Here is a 22,538-nt window from a genome sequence, read left to right on the forward strand (position 1 = left end):
TTTATTTCTTTTAACAAAGTTTGCTCCAGCGTTGAAATATATTGAGAAAGAAAAACACGACAAATGCATGAAATAAAAAGAAACATTGGTAACTACGTCACTCGTAAAAATATTTTTTCTGTGACTACTCGTGAAATAAAATTCGATTGCACACTATATTCAAAGAATATCATCTATTGTCACTTTAAACTAAGGAGTGAAAATATCAACAAGAACTAATTTTAAAATTAAGGCATAAAAAGGGATAACAACTAGTCATGATCTAACACATATGTTTATTTCACAATTTCTACACACGATAAAATAGCAAAACAATAAACAAATCGAACCAAAACCTTAACGTAAATTTTTCATAACACATACTTAGTATTAGTTTCAGTTATACCATCATTTAACTTATATTGTGGAGAAGATTAATCATTCACTTCATTTATAAATGTTTTGGAAAGATAAACAAAAAATGAACGAAGTTTAATTTTGCAACATTCTTTGACATCAAACATACGACATTTTGGACCTTCTATGATATCAGGCGTGCGTGTTTTTACCTTCATTGACATCAGATGTACGCTATTTTTACCTTCATTGACATCAGATATATGCTATTTTTACCTTTACTGACATCAGATATACGCTATTTTTACCTCTATTGACATCAGATATACGCTATCTATACCTTTATTGACATCAGATATACCCTATTTTGCCTTTATTGTCATCATAAATACGCGATTTTTACTCTTTTTGGCATCAGATAATTATTATACGCTATTTTTACCTTCATTGGCATGAGATTAATGCTATTTTTACCTTTATTGACATCAGACATACGCTATTTTTACCTTCATTGATATCTGATATACGCTATTTTACCTTCATTGACATCAGATATACGCTATTTTTACCTTTATTGACATTAGACATACGCTATTTTTACCTTCATTGATATATTGATATCTGATATTCGCTATTTTACCTTCATTGACATCAGACGTACGTTATTTTTACCTCTATAGACATCAGATATACGCTATTAATACCTTTATTGACATCAGATATATGGTATTTTTGTCTTTATTGACATCCGATATACGCGATTTTTACCCTTTTTGACATCAGATACACGCTAGTTTAACCTTCATTGGCATGAGATTTACGCTATTTTTAGCTTTATTGACATCAGATATACGCTATTTTTACCTTCATTTATATCAGATATACGTTATGTTTACCATCATTGATATCAGATATACGTTATTTTTACCTTCATTGACATCAGATATATACGATATTTTTACCATCATTGACATCAGATATACGCTAGTTTTACCTTCTTTGATATCAAATACACGCTATTTTTACCTTGAGTTCATTGACATCAGATAATTATACGCTATATTAACCTTCATTGACATCAGATATACGCTATTTTTACCTTCTTTGATATCAAATACACGCTATTTTTACCTGGAGTTCATTGACACCAGATAATTATACGACATTTTAACCTTCATTGACATCAGATATACGCTATTCTTACCTTCATTGACATCAGATATTTTGCCATTTTACATTGATATCGGGCATACATGTTTTTTTTTTTACGTTTAACATAATACATACGCTATTTTGGACCGTCTTTGACATCAGGGGTACGATTTTACCTTCAATGACATCAGGTAAACGCTATTTAAGACCTTCTTTTGGATTGGTCAATCAATACCTGGATCTCGATTAACAACAAAAACCACATTAGGTAAACACTTCTCGACCACCTAATTGGTATATTATCTTAAGTGTCTTATCGGATTACAAAATTTCAGCCTGTTGTTACTTTTTTTCGGGAAAATGGCCGCAGAATATTTCAACAACGTCATCGACACAGTACATGCCCGTTTTTTTTCGAAAATAAGAATGAATGAAACATTGAAAATAGTACAGAAGCAGTTCGTTTATATCTTAATGTTTGTACTTAATGGCAAGCTCTCAATTTCTGTATTCAGTGGCTAGCCATCACGTACTGTTATGTACTACGCATGTGTAGTAACATTGCTCTATTTTATTGGCCAGAAAATATAAATTTCTGCACGTTTATTAACGTTTAAAGGTTTATTTCTCATTTTTTTTATTAATGATGGAATATAGTAGAATATTTTGCATCTTAATCTTAAGGTGAACACGTGATATTTTCATGGTTTATAAGCCAATACCTGCTTTTTCATAAACTCTTCCATGTTCTTTGCAACCTTATGTTGTATTAAAAGTGTTTCCATTATTTAATGGCTATGTTTTCATTATATGATGGTTATGTTTCCATTATTTAATGGGTTTGTGTGCATTATGTTATCATTATGTTGCCATTATCTAAATATTATGTAATGATCATATGTTCATTATTAAATAGCTATGTCTTCCTTATGGAACGGTACTGTTTAAATGACTATGTTTTTATCATGTACTGATTATGTTTACACCATTTAATGGCTATGTCTTCATTATGTGATAGGTGTGTTTTCATTGAGTTATGGTTATGTTTCCATTATTTAATGGCTATGTCTTCATAATGTAATGACTATGTTGCCATTATCTAATGGCTATGTCTCCATAATATATTCTGGTATTTTGCTACTTGATGCAAACAAATAACTGATCCCGTGAAATTAAATAAAACAAAAACACATTCAACTTTAAACTTAAACATTACACATTTAACTAACTTTCTATAAGCAATGATCTGTTAAACTTGCAACTCTGTAAGCTCATGACACAATCACCATTATTGCTTAAGAAACTAATTTTAAAATACAAAAAGTCCTGAACTATACAATAAACCAACCTAGATTTATTTTTAAACTGATAAAGGGACTCGTTCAAACATTGTATGTTGGCAACCGATTTTTTTTTAAAGTTTGTTAAAATTGAAATAAAACAGCAACTGGCAAATCTCGTTTAAAAGAATGTTGTTTATCAAATACTAAAATAAATCAGTTTGAAATAGTTTGAAACCGCCGCTTTTAAGAAAAACTATACAATTTATATAACATGTTTTAATAATATCAACAATTATAGCTCTAATTTGAACTTTCGATGATGCTCTATCATTGAAACACACATATTGTTCATATTCCATTGGGTTTAAAATTTCGGACCTTTTCAAACATGAATGAGTCCCTTTAAGTACAAATTGCTAACAATTGCATCCTCACAACACATCTAAAATACATAAAGTTTTTTAAAACGTCATTTCAACGATAATCCGGTCATATTATATATTGGCATGGAAACAATCATTTTGACGACTCGACCTGATAGTCCTGGCCCTTCATTTCACCTTCCACGAGAAGGTAGTTTATCATTTCAGCGCCCTCAACATCGCTGAATATGTGCCCCTCTTGACCAGATATTTTGAAAAACAGGTCGACGTCGTAGCCCTTGTCTGTTATGTAGCTCTGAAAGCATAAGCATACACATATAATTCAAACGTTTAAACAAACAGCTTAGTTTATTGCCCGATGCCCTATATAATAAATGTTATTAAATAAATATCACAATTTTGTCTGTTTTACAAATATTTATCAACCTTACAATGTTTTGAACTGTTGTCCGCGAAACAGTATGAACTGTTACGCGCGCGAGAGGCTACGTCATAGGTACGTCATAGGTTTTACCGAGATTCTAAAAATAAATTGCATATCGTTTAAAACTCGTGAATTCCCGGTATTGGTTTTGTAATTTTAATTGGTTCACGGAGAATACCGAATAAATTTCAAGCGCTCAATTGTCTCTGCAATCATGTTTATTACCAGTCGTAAAGAAACAATGTCGCGATCCGAGGTGGATTATAACCATTTGAGACGTATCAGCCTCTCGACAACATTTCAGAAGTCATCCCCTCCACCTCGGGACAACAGTTTTGACTGTTACACAAATGCCCATGCAGCAACTGTATACAATTATATCCTTTCAGTTGTACACGTACTTGTATTCGCACTCATTTGTTTTTATTAAATTTCTGTTGCTCAATTACACGAATGTGACGGTGGAAACAATAATTTACTTTTGTAGAGCTCAAAACGTCTATTTTCAGTTTAACGATGTGCCGTCTGCGCATGCGAGGTATGTCTTAAATTAACATCTAAGGATAAGGTTAACTCAGGGCCGTTGGTGCTTACGTCAGACATCTGAATTGTTCAAAGAAGGGTTCTCATTTAATGAAACTAAAGTCATGGCGGTTTAACTTTCGCACCAAAATACCACGTGACTACACAAAGGGTGGAGCTAGTGGTTTAAATAAGTGCGAACACCAGAAGAGTAAGATCCAATCACTGTAGACTGCCACAATGAATTTTACCATATACAAGGGGCCACTCGCTCGACTTGACACATCGGTGAACATATTATACTCCCGCCTTTCCTTGGCACCTGGTAGGAATGCAATGAGTTGTCTTTAGTTAAAAAAAACTAGCTGCAACCAGCAATATCCTACCGTATGCGGACGACCTCAATATAGCTAGAGTCGAACCCCGTTGGCTCAATTTCCCAGGGAACGGCCCAAGCAAATATTAAATCAAGCAGGAAGGCTTACATAGAGTATAAAACTATCAGTCCTTTAAGTCGAGCTCGAGCCAAGGAGGAAATCGAGCCAAGCGATATCGAGCCAACAGGTTTCGACTGTAAATGTTTTTCGAGTGGTGTATTTCTGCTTTAAATCGTGTCGCCATTTTACCACATGTATTTTAATAAATTAAGCAACATCCAGAACATAACCAGCGAGGGGAATATAAATTAGAGGTATATCAAGCCTACAGTTAAATTATTAAAATTTTAAATAAGGACACCACTAGACTGTGTCAGGAATTATCGAAGTTAATGTATCGATATACAACGGTATACAAATTTAGGATTGACAAAAGCAATTGTAACAAGTAAAACGTCAACGTAATATCTAAATGTTTAATTACAAACCATTATTGAAATGATGTAAGACACCGAGCAATATAACTTCAATAGCTGAATGTTTTCAAACGATAGCAAACCGATCGGATAGCTGAATAATTTAAGGGTTACTAGAACAGCTTGTCTGCTTAATTTAAATGAATAATGGAGAGCTACATACATATTAAACATGTCACAAAATGTCTGTGCTTATTATGTCAACCCACAAAGGAATTGGCTGTTCGACACGCATTAGAATTGTGTAAACTTATCATAGATAGGTGCTTATGCCCTACAAAAAAGGAGAGCGGTCATGATTCCAATCAAAGTGTTGAAAACTTTATCACCTTGTTTGTTTATTTCATTTTATTTGATGCATTTACAAAATTATAATTTCCGAGTTGAAAATATAGTAAACTTGTGTTTGTAATCTCATTTTGATTAATACAGTTTCATTGCGTCTTTTTGTCATTCATACATGCACACAGCATTGGTTTAATAATTACATTTTATCTAAAGACATCTTGATAAAGTTGTTACAATTTATTATAATAATTTTAATGTGGGACTTAAACCCAAAACTACTTGTTAGGTTTTCTATACGGAATTAGCCAACCAAGTGTTCTAGTTTAATAGCACCACCATGGCAGATGGCTGCTCTCTTCCCGTCCTTATGATACAATCTCATAGCATAAATATGCACAAACAAGCACTGATATGATAAGTAAACAAACCTCCTTTTTATTGAATGGACGATTTATATGCCACTTCCATCTTATCATATTTACCCAAGTGGTCAAATCAGAAATATTTTTATAATGCAAAAACACAGGACAATCTGTACATGTATAATTTTTAAAATAAGTTTGTGATGCCATAACTACTAGGCCTCTCGCTAGACTTTCATAATAGGGAAAATTTACTGATTGAACAAATTTAAGAAGTTATCTGTATAATTCTACAGGATTAAACGGATTATTGCCAAAACAAATCGCTCAGGGTTATCTCTGGTTGAGACTCATAATCATAACTGTCCCAGTGTACATGTGCTTGCAATTCCACTGGCAAAACGAAAGCTATAGATAATCAGAGTGGTTATCCAGGTTTTACAATATTTTAGGTTTACTGCAATGTTGATTACATTCTCATTGAATGAAAGTTTCAACCTCAGGATTTTTTATTATATATGACCGTGTGTACATAGTGTGGTGGGGGTGCTCTGTAAAAATGCAAAGTTTAAATGACATCACATGGTGCTATCATTCAAATTAGAATATAAAGACAACATGAATCGCTTCAAACTTTACAAAACGTTTGTTTACATTTAATACACGGAAAGAAACGCTTATTTCACAACTTATATTATCTCGACAGAGCTTAGCAAATAATTTCTGGCCGAAAGTTCGTAATCGGAATGAAACGAGCGGAATAACTTAGGTGTAATAGCATTTAGCACAAAGCTCATTGAACGTGACAGTTTTACTTTAGTAAATTATCAAACGAATTTCACTCATAACAATTCAAATACCAAAAATTGATTTGAAAAAACATTTCAAGTAAAATTCCCTGATCAACCATAGTCTTATAGGTTAACGTTAGGCGTTGAGAGATGACAAAGTTAGATGTGACAACAAAACATAATAGTATAAAGGAACGGTATTCTGACATTTAAAAAAATACATAGTCAGTTTTCGCACAAAGAAATGTCCAACAGCAGTATTAAGATATCAATACGTGGGTTGGAATTATTACCCCTCGGCCCTTCAATAGTAAAAATCATTTGGTGTCAGGTTTTGCGAAAAAAACAAACAGTGTAAGGCTAATTTTACGAAGTTGGAAATGACTACCAAGTATAACATTCCTTTTTTTCTTTTCTTTACTTTTTACACATTTAAGTTAATCAGAGTATGGTTATACCATCTCAAAGCTCTGGCCACCTTCCATCTTTATATGTTTTGAAGCATAAGAGCTTGTGATTTTGACAACTTATTGAACATGCTGAATCTGTTTGTTCTACTCTTTTGTTTACATTTTTAACATCATTGTTTATGCATCAAAGTTTAAATTAATTGCCAGTGAAATGTATTATAGCAAACAAAATTAAGATTCCCAAAAGTTAAGTCATCAAGTTTAATTGCTGAACAGAAATTACTACGCGATCTACTTGCAGCGTAGTTAAAGAGTACAGATTTCTGACATGGTAAACCGTCCATATACATCAAAGGTTGTTTTCGATAAAAAAAAATGGCCAAGGAGTTCCGAATGATATAAACGAATCGTTCTCGTCTCTTCTCAATGCTTCAGAATGTTCATTATTGTTAGCATTGTTCAATTTTTATTTGAATTCAGGTTAAATTATTTTTATCGTCTGTTTCAATGCTCATAATTTATGAATTAATATCTGAAATAGACACTGGTTAAACGAACTAGCAGCGCGCCAATCGTTGATCACGTTTTACTCCAAGACAGTTATTGGATCATCCAAAATAATTTATTGTCTTGCTATCATTTTAAACACTGACAATTTTGATGAGCCAGTCAGGGCTATTATTAACATGCATTATTATATATATTAAAAACAATATAATAAAGTAAGGTAACAGTTATATTAATATTGTTTACAAATCATTTCTTTACGATATTTTGGAAACTGATTTCCTTGTACTTAAATTTATTCAATATCCGTTGACAGAGCTGACTAAATTGATCCTGACTTGCACAAATACGCAGTATATGTTGACTGAACATGATTGATCCTGACATGACTGAACTCTATGCACTAAAACGCAGGACACGTTGACTGAACACGATTGATCCTGACTCGACTAATCTCTATGCAGTAAAACGCAGTATATGTTGACTATTGAACTCTATGCAGTAAAACACAGTATATATTGACTGAACATGATTGATCCTGATATGACTGAACTCTATGCACTAAAACGCAGTACACGTTGACTGAACATGATTGATCCTGATATGACTGAAATCTATGCACTAAAACGCAGTACACGTTGACTGAACATGATTGATCCTGACACGACTAATCTCTATGCACTAAAACGCAGTACACGATGACTAAACATGATTGATCCCGACATGACTGAACTCTTTACACTAAAACGCAGTATATGTTGACTACTGAACTGTATGCACTAAAACGGAGCATATGTGTACTAAATATGATTGATCCTGACATGACTTAACTCTATGCACTAAAACGCAGTATACGTTGACTGAACATGATTAATCATAACATGACTGAACTTTATGCACTAATAAGCAGTATACGTTGACTGAACACGATTGATACTGACATGACTGAATTCTATGCACTAATAAGCAGTACACGTTAACTGAACATGATTGATCATAACATGACTGAACTCTATGCACTAATAAGCAGTACACGTTGACTGAACATGATTGATCATAACATGACTGAACTCTATGCACTAATACGCAGTATATGATTGAACATACTTACTGTGGTCTCAACCGCCTTTCCGTTGATCCACACATGAAGATTGTCACGTGCTGAAATGGTTGATATGAATAAAACGAAAATATGTTACTAAAAACATGTATGAGCCCGACTTCACATGGTTATTTTATAGTCGACATTGTCGCGTCGACGCAAACATTAACATTGAGCATTACTTGACCATATGTCATTACATTTGTATGATGCCTTAACAACGTGGTTTTAATAAGCCTAAGTAATGCCTCTTGCTTAAATATGAAAATAATCAAGTTTTGGCACCCTTGTACCAGACAGACTAAAAGGTTCTTAGGAGGAAATACATTCTAAAAAGATTTTTGGTAAAAAAATACACACAAGCACGCTAGCACGCCCGCGCGCACCATTTTACCAGGCGATTTGGTCTTAGGTACAAAAAGTTAATATACATGTACTATGAAAGTGTAATTTGGTATGGAAACGTTAAATATAAAGTAAAAGTTTAAATAATAAGGTAGAACAATTAAATAGGTCACGATGTAAAACAATTAGAAACACCAAAAACACGTACAAAACGCGACCCTGAACTGTTGACCCGTTACGTCAATATTCCAGGCTGACGTCACTTGAATCTTGCCGTCGTCAGGTAGCTCTTGTACGCGCCTGAAAATAAAGGAATAAATATATGTCATTGTTTTATGATGTGGACGTGATATACTGTATTGTATTCTTGTTATGATCATATTATTATTGCATTGATACTGACGAGGGTTCTATGATACAGTATCATGCGGCGCGTCTTTTTGACGTATGTTTGTCGTATAGTTATACTTCATTTGAACTGGTGAAGAAATTGTGAAGTAATCTTTGCTTAAAGTCTTCATCCTAAACTAAAATGGCCGTCCGACGAAGCGTTTATGAAGAAATTGATCACGTGGTATACATACACTGAAAAAAGAGCGCGTAAGTTAATGTATTAATTGTCTACGGAGGAATGGGGGGAGGGGGCGAACCTACGTCAATAGCCGAGTGATACTTTCCTCAAAACATTGAATTCCTTTCAGCGGGACTGGCGTCATTTACGGATAATCAATTTACATCATCTTATATTGTCAATGTATTCAAATTAATACGCTACACTAAGCTGGACCAGGGTAGAACTGGAATAATGTATCCCTGATCCAACGGTTCCGGAGTTTTATGAGAAAATATAGTTTAGGTCAATATATCAATTTTCATTATATCAGCAGATCTATATTTGTCTCGTTTAGTAAAACTTTATTAAAAGTTTTTAAAGAATAATGAACAGTTTTATAAAAAAAGTTATGACAGATGTGTCAAAGTTACGCTGAAATACTGTGCACTATTTTAAAAAAATGGGCACCATTTCATTGACGTTACATTAATACTTGCTACCTCGACAGTTCAGGAAATGTTGCAATTAAAAGATATGCAAGAAAGTTAACATTCAATTGTCAGTTTAAAAAACTTTGATATACAATACACGAAAAATAACGTTATGCATCCTAGCAAAAGTGGTGTGTTATAATACCCTTACATAATACTTAAAGCTGCACTCTCACAGATGAACGTTTTGACAACTTTTGTTTGACTTGGAGCGAGCTATTTTTTGCGAAAATGCATGGTCACTAGTGATATAAGACTACTGACAAAAAACAACAACAGATCACAGATTTTCATGATTACGTTCAAAAATGATGTTTTAAGCATTATTCTTAATGCGTTACTAACGCTTTTAGCCATAAACATTAATTTTCGAACGGAATAGTAAAAAACTGCAATTTGATCTTTTTTCAGCAGTCTTTTATCACTGGTTGTTAGATAATTACGCAAGAAATGGCTCATTCTAAGCCAACAATACAAAGCTGCAAATCTGTGAGAGTGCAGCTTTAAAATAACATTGCATGCTATCCTTAAGTTACCCAGAACAATTTACCCTTCTTCCAAAAGTAACATGTATATGTACAATCTCTCAAACGATAAATAGGCAAACACCATCAAAGATGCAAGAATATGACTTATGACTAAAGCAGCAGATATGACGTTGAAATATAATTTATAACATCATGTCCGGATCGTCCATATTAAAGCTGCACTCTCACAGATTGACCGTTTGACAACTGTTTTTTTCTATACATTATACTTTTATCTGAAAGTCATTTTAAGGTTCTCCAAAGCGTTATTAAAGCTGCAATCTCACAGATTGAACGTTTCGACAAGAGCTGTGCCTTTGTTTTATTACCGGAGTTAGGTGATTAGTTTCCTAAAACACTTCGTGTTTTGACCGTGCTTCAATTAGGCGGCAGTTTTGTGAAAAGGTTTTTCGAAGCGTTTTAAGAAACTAAACGTTCCATCATGGGGCTATGCAAGCGGGATAGACTGCGCCATGGTTCATTTAAAAAGTGAATAAATAGTAAAGTTATCTTTGTTTCAAGTCTTCATTTAAAACCAAATATTTCCTTTAGAGGTAGCATTTATGACGTAATTGTTTACGTGGTATACACACACTGTATTCCGATGTTTGCCGGTGATGGCCGAGTTGTTACGATTGTAAAATGACAAGCTTACTTAGTAGATTGTAAACCTTCAGTTGCATAATTGAACTGGCTACATTCATGAAAGTTAGAGTATGATGGCTTAATCGTTACTGTACTGAAGTTTCAGGGGTTTATGTAAATACTTCTAATTATATAACAACTCCAGCCATACACTTTATGTGTGATTCAAAAAATTGTTAAGTGCTTAAGTATTAAACACTGGAACATTAATAAATAGATTGCATTACTTGATTCTCTGTAACCCGAGCCAAAACTGAAAGTCGATATTTACCATTAAACTATATTGCAATGATTTTAATGGCTTGCATGCTTAAAATTTCAATTGCTTATTCTCAGACGAATCATTATGTCAATGACGGGTTAATATGAAATAGGTAAAACTCAGCCGCCGAGTTATTATTATAGGGCTTTGTTGTGAAGATACTTGGAACGAAATTGCTTGTTGTCATTTATTTTTAACTGTTTATTCTCAGAAGAATCATTACGCCAACGATTGGTATGTAATATAATATGTAATGGGTGAAAACCAACCGCTGAGATACTTCTTATAAATTGTTATTTCTTTTAAATTTCTTAATTTGTTATCGTAAAAATAGCTCTCAGGAAAGCCTTAGAGTATTCAAGTTTCATGAAAGTAAAAACCATACACGTTAAAATAACAAACTTGTTAAGTATGCTTAATACGAGATGAATGGAATAATTAATAATGCAAATAGAATTAAAGACTCTGGTGGAATGGTAAACAAATGCTAACAGGAAGACCCAGTACCATACAAAACACTAAAAACATCCGATTAGCTACATCGTACTAATATCCAGTTAAGACCAATATTGAATACCAGCCCTATTTGACTCTGTGTTTGAAAGTAGCGCTCTCACAGATTTTTTTTTTTGAAAGAGTGTTTTTATTTTCTGTCTTTGAATGAGCCAATTTTTGATAAATGTCTGGAAACTAGTGATATAAGACTGCTGACAAAGGACCAGATCTCAGTCTTCATGTTCATGTTTACAAATTAATGTTTTTTTGTCTACAAGAGTAACTAACGGTTTCAGAAAAAAAGCATTTTAACTAAAATATGAAAATATGCGACCTGATTTTTCGTCAGAAGTCTTATTGTACTAGTGTTTATGCGTATTCGCATAAATTAGCTCGTTCAAAGACAAAATATAAATAAGTTGTCAAAACGTTCAATCTGTGAGAGTACAGAAATATTACGAAATAGGTAAAACACAGCCGCCGAGTTATTATTATAGGACTTTGTTGTGAAGATACTTGAAACGAAATTGCTGGCATCATTTATTTTTATCTGTTTATTCTCAGAAAAATCATTACGCCAACGATTGGTAAATATGTAATAAGTGACACACAACCGCTGAGGTACTCTTTATAAAGTGTTATTTCTATTAAATTTCTTAATTTGTTATCGTAAAGAGAGCTCTCAGCAAAGTCTTAGAAGATTGAATAAGTTTCAGAAAAGTAAATATCATACACGTTGAAAAAACAAAGTTAACAAGTTAAGTGTGCTGGATAAGAGATGAATGGGAATAATTAATTATGCAAATAAGATGGAAGACCCTCTGGTTGAATGGCGCAAACAAATGCTAACAGGAAGACCCAGGACCAGAAAACACTCTAAAAAGCAAATTATTAATACAATGAGAACTATATGAACAACCCCCCGGGTGATATTCAATATGTAACTTATGATAATTTTATGGTCGTACATCAGTAGTTACTCCTCAACTTCCATTCCTTGAATAAACTGCCTATCGGCAATTGCAAATATTTGCCGATGAACGCAACATCTTCGGATATGGTCAAATCGCGAATCATCGCAAAATAATATACATGAACATTGAAAATATGTGTATCTTGTTTTTGTTTCTATTGTGTAAGAAGGCCACGAAAAACTTAAATCAATATTTAAGCTAGTGTTAATTTATTAAATGTTTAATGTATTGTTGTCATTAATGTTTTAATTTTAAAGATGCACTCTTACTCCCAAATAAGATTTACCACAATTAATACTATTGTTTTAATATTCCATAAAGGATAAATAAATGGCAAAACAGTGGTTATTATGAAGGTTACCGAGTTTAATTTGAAAGAAATTAGCATAAAACATGGTATGTCTACCTTATGAGACCATAGTAGATCACAGTAAATCTTTTAGCATTCACCAATCATTTAATATATTTGCGCTTTCAGCTATTAAATTCACGGTTACTATCTTATTATCAGTAATTATTATTTTCCATAAATGCATTATTTAGAAAATAGTTAAAGGTTTATCAGTCAAAATTTATGTTTGTTATACATGTGTATGTAATGATTTTGAATAAGAGCGTCACTTTAAGTTTAAAGATGATTTCAAGTGGTTGATCTTTTCCCGCGTTACTGTACCGTAGTTTGGTTAACTGTTTTCGGTTACGGTCGGGTCATTCTATATACAGAATTGGTGAGAAAGAATTACTTTTAGGTTTTCTTCAATAATATTTTAAAATTTAAGTATTTTCTTAACAATTTTGAATGAAATAATGAACTATTGGTGTAAATATAAGAAATGAATTTTGCGGTTGATGTCATTATCGAGGATATGAACGCAGTTTGGCTGGTTAAAGTACGTGTGGAGTCACTTTAACCAGCCCAACTGCGTTCATACCTCAATAATGACATTCATAATCCTGCACTTCATTCCTTTATTGACTTCATTTACTCTATTGGTCAAATATTAACAACAAATAATCCGACTAGCTACATCGTTCTTAGAGCAAGTTAGGACCAATATTGAACCCTGTTTGAGCCTGAGTTTGTAACTCAGAATTAAACAACAACAAAAGCAGGGAGGCAAAAATTGAAGTATAAGTTACAAATGAAAGTTCTACACTCAGGCATACATATTATGTCAATACTAGTTATAATATAAATAATTTGAAACATTTTAGAACTCAGTTTTGTAAGGCTACGTCTGAAACTGAGATTCAAGGCGTTATTTAATACGGACCTAGTAGTCGTATATTCAAGGTTTAAGTCATAGTCTTATTGTCATGCCCAATAAGAAAGATTATAGCCAAGATATAAGGAAAATACGTTACATGAAAAATTTATTTATTATATGCTTTCCGGTGGTTTATAGAGATTTATCAGTTAAATACAATACATATTTCACTGTTTCAAACAGTGAAAATATCAAATTGATACTTTTCTCTGTTTTGAGATTTGAACCCGCTGTCAGTTGCAAATCAAACGTCAACGTGCACAGGGCTGGAACGCAATTTTAATGACGTCATTTCCGAAATGACGTTACGTCAAATACAAATTAGCGCGGTTTTCTAAAAAGGGTAATAAAACCACATAAGGCATATACTAAATTACTAAATAGAAAAAAGTTTTTTCAGTGTAAGATAGCAATAAATTTCACCACGTAAATACAATTATCCTCTATACGAATAATTAATAAAGTTGTCTTAAAGGGACTTGCTTATGTTTTTGGACCAACTATATTTCTTCACGGTAATGCATCTGAAAACACATCGTGGACTTAAAAGACAATATTTAAGAATGTATCAACATTTTTGGAAGGGTTCAAGCCGCCAGGATCTTAGTTTTATCAATCACAAAGCTTTGCAACAATTTATTCCGTCAAACAAAAATTTAAATTTTATAAAACTTGAGCTTGTCCCTTTAATCGTCAAACATGAGCACCGAAAAGGGAACGCCTACGCTCGTGCATTATTTTACAGTTGGAAAAGGGCCATGACTCTACAACTATTTAAGGCAGAGTTATACTAGCAAATGTTCAAAGTTTTGCACAATAACGTCCATTTCGCGGACACCGTCTTTGTCGACGTTATCACGGCTAATACAATACCTCGACTTCTAGGTGGAGTTGCAGACGAGCAATAACTTTAAGATGAGGTAACCATTTAATACGCGCTAACAAACTAAACGTTAATGACTTGCTGTTGCTGCTGTTGCTGCTTCCTCTGATGATGATTTAGCTACTACTGCTGCTGCTGCTACTACTACTACTTTTACTACTACTACTACTACTTTTACTACTACTACTACTACTACTACTACTACTACTACTACTACTACTACTACTACTACTACTACTACTACTACTACTACTACTACTACTACTACTACTACTACTACTGCAACTACTACTACTACTACGGCAACTACTACTTCTAATACTACTACTACAACTACGATTCTGCTGTTCCTGTTAAGACTAAACTGATGCTACTACTTATGCGACTGATTGAAATCATTGAATACACATAGAGTATTCAACTTTAAACATACAACTCTATGATATAGATATTTAAATATACAATACGAGAAAGCCTTGGGATATTAATATGAACGTTACCACATGCATAGCACATTTATCTAATATAACAACGTCTGACACGCCATAGTTCGCAAACTGGGAAGAAAGCGTTGTAAAGATTTGTAGAATGCTGGTTTTTTTAAATAATTGTCAGACATATCTGCGCCTTTCACTATTATTCAAATGAAAATACAAAGACACAATCCATAAATCTTACTTCCAACTGTTTAGACAATATTTACATCAAAGGATATTGATATTTTATTAATGGACACAATTAACCCTGGGCTAATATTTTACGCTCCCTGGTAAATAAAACTACTAAAGTATAAGTCAAAATCCATTTTGGTTCAATATGTTGTTCCAGCCATTGATAAACAGGACAATAGTGCTATTACATCTTTTTGATATATACATAAATCAGTATTTGTTTTGTTGGCCAAAACATTGGTCCGCTCGATTCCTAAAAACTCGCCGGAAGTACACTATTTGAGTTGTGCTCGAAATATAATGGTAAGAAAAAATAATCGTTTAAGTATCAGAGGGACAATTTTGTAATTAACAAATGCTATGTAACATTATTGAAATATATTGAGGGGTTTTGTGAATCTGTACTCGTAAAACAAACGATAAAACTGGCTTTCATTTTAATTCAAACTGTCACAGCAAATACACAGTTCATGAAACCAATATAAAACCAAATCTACTTTATACACCAGTCATATGTAACCACGTCCCCCAGGTCCAAGGGTATACCGGGGATAGCCGGGGAAACGGGGCGTTTTTTAACCTTCCAAGTGGCCCCGCAGTGTCTTTGCGCCAAAAATAGCGGAGAATGAGCCTTATCTAGGGCCCCTATTGTTCGGGAGAGATTGGCGGGTATTTTACAAGCAGTACGTCCCTGAAGGACGGGGATCTTACTCGGGCTTGGCTGGACTGAAGGCAAAGTCCCCGCTATCCCAAGGACCTGTGGGCTTTAACCAACGTTTTGTTTACTGTACTAAGAGGGGGAAAATCTGAGCTGTGATATTGACAAAATATTAAATAAACATATTCCTACATCCTACTGCTTCATTTTCTTTTTTTTATCCCAAGACATGTTTAGCGATAGTTGCGAAAGATAAAACGACCAAAGGTCAATAAACGGCCTTTTTGAGTAACACAATACTTTTAACCATGATATACGATATCCTTTATTCGGAGGTATATGTGGAAATCAATCGTTCGTTTTGCTGCGCCAGACTTAAACATTTTTTTATCTTGTAGACCTCGAAATACACCATAACATATACTCCCAAGCTCGCCGCTAATAGAGCCTTTAGCGTTCGGAGGCTTTATTTGGTACTGGAAGATGGACAGTTTTAGGATGATGTAGTCAAGTACGCATACTGCAACTTTGGCAGATGTTTTTTTTTTGTTAGAATCATGAGGATTCAGCCGCGTACACGCGTATAGGCAACAACACGCCTGAGTCTGGTCTTTTTAAATACATGAATAGCCTCGTACGAAATGTACCCGTTAATTCCCTTCAACACTTTAATACATTTCTTATGACCGGTACATATGTTCGTATTTATGAATAAGGCCCCTTTAAAGATGCACTCCAAAATAGGATTTACCACAATTAATACTATTGTTTTGATATTCCAAAAAGGATGAATAACTGTTGAAAATAGTGGTTCGTACGAAAAATACAGAGTTTAATCTGAAAGAAATGAGCATAAAACACGTTATTTCTACCTAAGGAGACTATAGCAGACCACAGTAAATATTTTAGCACTCACCAATTATTTAATGTTTTACGCTTTCTGCCATTCAATACATGGTTACAATATTTTTATCAGTAATTTATATTTTCTATAAATGCATTATTTAGTAAGTAGTTAAAGGTTTATCACCCAAAATTGATTTTGTTATACACGTGTTTGTATTGATTTTGAATAAGAATGTCACTTTAAAAAAATGACAAAATGTTATCTTTCTTCCATGGCATATTTATTTCAAACAAAACCATTACAATATACATTCAAATGTTGACAACTTTCATTCCAATGTTAAAACAACCTTTGCCTCTGTATTATGTTTTGATATTATTAGGTTACATTAAACTAAGTTGTATCTATCATGGGGTAATGGGTAGGGATCCCGTGTGCATACAATGAACACACGAGTTCGAATCCTGATGCCGGTGTTACATAAATGACCCCATGGAATATCGACCCCAGAAATAGACAAAGGCCATATTTCAAACCAATGTCATACCATTGGCTTAAAAAACACATTGATGTCATCCAATTCTTGAAAATATATTAACCAGGTAAGCCATGCGTATCTATTTCGTATCTATCAATAATTAAATAATTCAATAATTGCCAGTAAAAACCTTGTTAGTGCTCCCTGTAGGCAATGATTGTCGCTCCCTGGTATATAAAACTACTTAAGTATAAGTCAAAATCCATTTTGGTTCAATATGTTGTTCCAGCCATTGATAAACAGGACAATACTGCTATTACATCTTTTTGATATATACATAAATCAGTATTTGTTTTGTTGGCCAAAACATTGGTCCGCTCGACTCCTAAAAACTCGCCGGATGTACACTATTTGAGTTGTGCTCGAAATATAATGGTAAGAAAAAATAATCGATTAAAATAATCGTTTAAGTATCAGAGGGACAATTTTGTAATTAACAAATGCTATGTAACATTATTGAAATATATTGAGGAGTTTTGTGAATCTCTCCTCGTTAAACAAACGATAAAACTGGCTTTCATTTTAATTCAAACTGTCACAGCAAATACACAGTTCATGAAACCAATATAAAACCAAATCTACTTTATACACCAGTCAAATGTAACCACGTCCCCCAGGTCCAAGGGTATCCCGGGGATAGCCGGGGAAACGGGGCGTTTTTTAACCTTCCAAGTGGCCCTGCAGTGTTTAGCGCCAAAAATAGCGGAGAATGAGCCTTATCTAGTGCCCCTTTGGTGCGGGAGAGATTGGCGGGTATTTTACAAGCAGTACGTCCCTGAAGGACGGGGATCTTACTCGGGCTTGGCTGGACTGAAGGCAAAGTCCCCGCTATCCCAAGGACCTGGGGGCTTTAACCAACGTTTTGTTTACTGTACTAAGAGGGGAAAAATCTGAGCTGTAAAATTGACAAAATATTAAATAAACATATTCCTACATCCTACTGCTTCATTTTCTTTCTTTTTTATCCCAAGACATGTTTAGCGATAGTTGCGAAAGATAAAACGACAAAAGGTCAATAAAGGGCCTTTTTTGAGTAACACAATATTTTTAACCATGATATACGATATCCTTTATTCGGAGGTATATGTGGAAATCAATCGTTCGTTTTGCTGCGCCAGACTTAAACATTTTTTTTTCTTATAGACCTCGAAATACACCATAACATATACTCCCAAGCTCGCCTTTAGCGTTCTGAGGCTTTATTTGGTACTGGAAGATGAACAGTTTTAGGATGATGTAGTCAAGTTGGCATACTGCAAATTTGGCTGATGTTGTTTTTTTTGTTAGAATCATGAGGATTCAGCCGCGTACACGCGAATAGGCAACAACACGCCTGAGTCTGGTCTTTTTAAATACATGAATAGCCTCGTACGAAATATACCCGTTCATTCCCTTCAACACTTTAATACATTTCTTATGACCGGTACATATGTTCGTATTTATGAATAAGGCCCCTTTAAAGATGCACTCTTACTCCCAAATAAGATTTACCACAATTAATACTATTGTTTTGATATTCCAAAAAGGATGAATAACTGTTGAAAATAGTGGTTCGTATGAAAATTACAGAGTTTAATCTGAAAGAAATGAGCATAACACACGTAATTTCTACCTAATGAGACTATAGCAGACCACAGTAAATATTTTAGCACTCACCAATTATTTAATGTTTTACGCTTTCTGCCATTAAATACATGGTTACAATATTTTTATCAGTAATTTATATTTTCTATAAATGCATTATTTAGTAAGTAGTTCAAGGTTTATCACTCAACATTGATTTTGTTATACACGTGTTTGTATTGATTTTGAATAAGAATGTCAGTTTAAAAAAATGACAAAATGTTATCTTTCTTCCATGGTATATTTATTTCAAACAAAACCATTACAATATACATTCAAATGTTGACAACTTTCATTCCAATGTTAAAACAATCTTTGCATATATGTTATGTTTTGATATTATTAGGTTACATTAAACTAAGTTGTATCAATCATGGGGTAATGGGTAGGGTTCCCGTGTGCATACAATGAACACACGAGTTCGAATCCTGATACCGGTGTTACATAAATGACCCCATGGAATATCGACCCCAGAAATAGACAAAGGCCATATTTCAAACCATTGTCATACCATTGGCTTAAAAAACACATTGATGTCATCCAATTCTTGAAAATATATTAACCAGGTAAGCCATGCGTATCTATTTCGTATCTATCACTAATTAAATAATTCAATAACTGCAAGTAAAAATCTTGTTAGTGCTCCCTGTTGGCAATGATTGTTATTTTATCATTTAACATTAGTATCCCATTCATGCGAAGACTACAAAAAAGACATAAATCTAACTATATGACCCGATAAGCTCAAGAGACTTAGAACCTATTAAACAAAACATTTTAATGAAATGAATACAAACCCTTAATTAAAATTATACTTGCTGTATAACACTGTCAAAAAATACATAACGTGTTCTTCAACTGCTACTGCGATTATCACTGCTACTCCTGCTACTCATATTACTACTGCTATTGCTACTATCACTGCTACTCTTGCTACTCATATTACTACTGCTATTGCTACTATCACTGCTACTCCTGCTACTCATATTACTACTGCTATTGCTACTATCACTGCTACTCCTGCTACTCATATTACTACTGCTATTGCTACTATCACTGCTACTCCTGCTACTCATATTATTACTGCTATTGCTACTATCACTGCTACTCCTGCTACTCATATTACTACTGCTATTGCTACTATCACTGCTACTCTTGCTACTCATATTACTACTGCTATTGCTACTATCACTGCTACTCCTGCTACTCATATTACTACTGCTATTGCTACTATCACTGCTACTCCTGCTACTCATATTACTACTGCTATTGCTACTATCACTGCTACTCCTGCTACTCATATTACTACTGCTATTGCTACTATCACTGCTACTCCTGTTACTCATACAACTACTGCTATTGCTACTATCACTGCTACTCCTGATACTCATATAACTACTGCTTTTGCTACTATCACTGCTACTCCTGTTACTCATACAACTACTGCTATTGCTACTATCACTGCTACTCCTGATACTCATATTACTACTGATATTGCTACTATCACTGCTACTCCTGCTACTCATATTACTACTGCTATTGCTACTATCACTGTTACTTCGGCTACTCATATTACTACTGCTATTGCTACAATCACTGCTACTCCTGCTACTCATATTACTACTGCTATTGCTACTATCACTGCTACTCCTGCTACTCATATTACTACTGCTATTGCTGCTATCACTGCTACTCCTGCTACTCATAATATTACTGCTATTGCTACTATCACTGCTACTCCTGCTACTCATATAACTACTGCTATTGCTGCTATCACTGTTACTCCTGCTACTCATATTACTACTGCTATTGCTACTATCACTGCTACTCCTGCTACTCATATTACAACTGCTATTGCTAATATCACTGCTACTCCTGCTACTCATATAACTACTGCTATTGCTGCTATCACTGCTACTCCTGCTACTCATATTACTACTGCTATTGCTACTATCACTGCTACTCCTTCTACTCATATAACTATTGCTATTGCTACTATCACTGCTACTCCTGCTACTCATATTACTACTGATATTGCTACTATCACTGCTACTCCTGCTACTCATATTACTACTGCTATTGCTACTATCACTGTTACTCCGGCTACTCATATTACTACTGCTATTGCTACTATCACTGTTACTCCTGATACTCATATAACTACTGCTATTGCTACTATCACTGCTACTCCTGCTACTCATATTACTACTGCTATTGCTACTATCACTGCTACTCCTGCTACTCATAATATTACTGCTATTGCTACTATCACTGCTACTCCTGCTACTCATATTACTACTGCTATTGCTGCTATCACTGTTACTCCTGCTACTCATATTACTACTGCTATTGCTACTATCACTGCTACTCCTGCTACTCATATTACAACTGCTATTGCTAATATCACTGCTACTCCTGCTACTCATATAACTACTGCTATTGCTTCTATCACTGCTACTCCTGCTACTCATATTACAACTGCTATTGCTACTATCACTGCTACTCCTGCTACTCATATTACTACTGCTATTGCTAATATCACTGCTACTCCTGCTACTCATATAACTACTGCTATTGCTACTATCACTGCTACTCCTGCTACTCATATTACTACTGCTATTGCTACTATCACTGCTACTCCTGCTACTTATATTACTACTGCTATTGCTACTATCACTGCTACTCCTGCTACTCATATTACTACTGCTATTGCTACTATCACTGCTACTCCTGCTACTCATATAACTACTGCTATTGCTACTATCACTGCTACTCCTGCTACTCATATTACTACTGCTATTGCTACTATCACTGCTACTCCTGCTACTCATATTACTACTGCTATTGCTACTATCACTGCTACTCCTGCTACTCATATTACTACTGCTATTGCTACTATCACTGCTACTCCTGCTACTCATATTACTACTGCTATTGCTACTATCACTGCTACTCCTGCTACTCATATTACTACTGCTATTGCTACCTTCACTGCTACTCCTGTTACTCATACAACTACTGCTATTGCTACTATCACTGCTACTCCTGATACTCATATAACTACTGCTATTGCTACTATCACTGCTACTCCTGCTACTCATATGACTACTGCTATTGCTACTATCACTGCTACTCCTGCTACTCATATAACTATTGCTATTGCTACTATCACTGCTACTCCTGCTACTCATATTACTACTGATATTGCTACTATCACTGCTACTCTTGCTACTCATATTACTACTGCTATTGCTACTATCACTGTTACTTCGGCTACTCATATTACTACTGCTATTGCTACAATCACTGCTACTCCTGCTACTCATATTACTACTGCTATTGCTA

General features: G+C 34.2%; 1 protein-coding gene across 1 annotated transcript in view; it reads right to left on the reverse strand.

Moving 5' to 3' along the window:
• Positions 1-395: 395 nt before the first annotated feature.
• The window catches only part of LOC128220305 (uncharacterized), a 27,144-nt gene continuing 5,001 nt past the window's right edge, over positions 396-22,538 (reverse strand). The window contains exons 2-4 of the mRNA XM_052928655.1: positions 8,967-9,058; positions 8,423-8,472; positions 396-3,449 (exon numbers count right to left, since the gene is read on the reverse strand). Coding sequence (XP_052784615.1) covers positions 3,288-3,449; positions 8,423-8,472; positions 8,967-9,058 — 304 coding nt within the window. The 3' untranslated portion in view covers positions 396-3,287. The remainder of the gene's footprint in view (positions 3,450-8,422; positions 8,473-8,966; positions 9,059-22,538) is intronic.

Source organism: Mya arenaria, chromosome 15, assembly GCF_026914265.1.
Source record: "Mya arenaria isolate MELC-2E11 chromosome 15, ASM2691426v1".
Taxonomy (NCBI): domain Eukaryota; kingdom Metazoa; phylum Mollusca; class Bivalvia; order Myida; family Myidae; genus Mya; species Mya arenaria.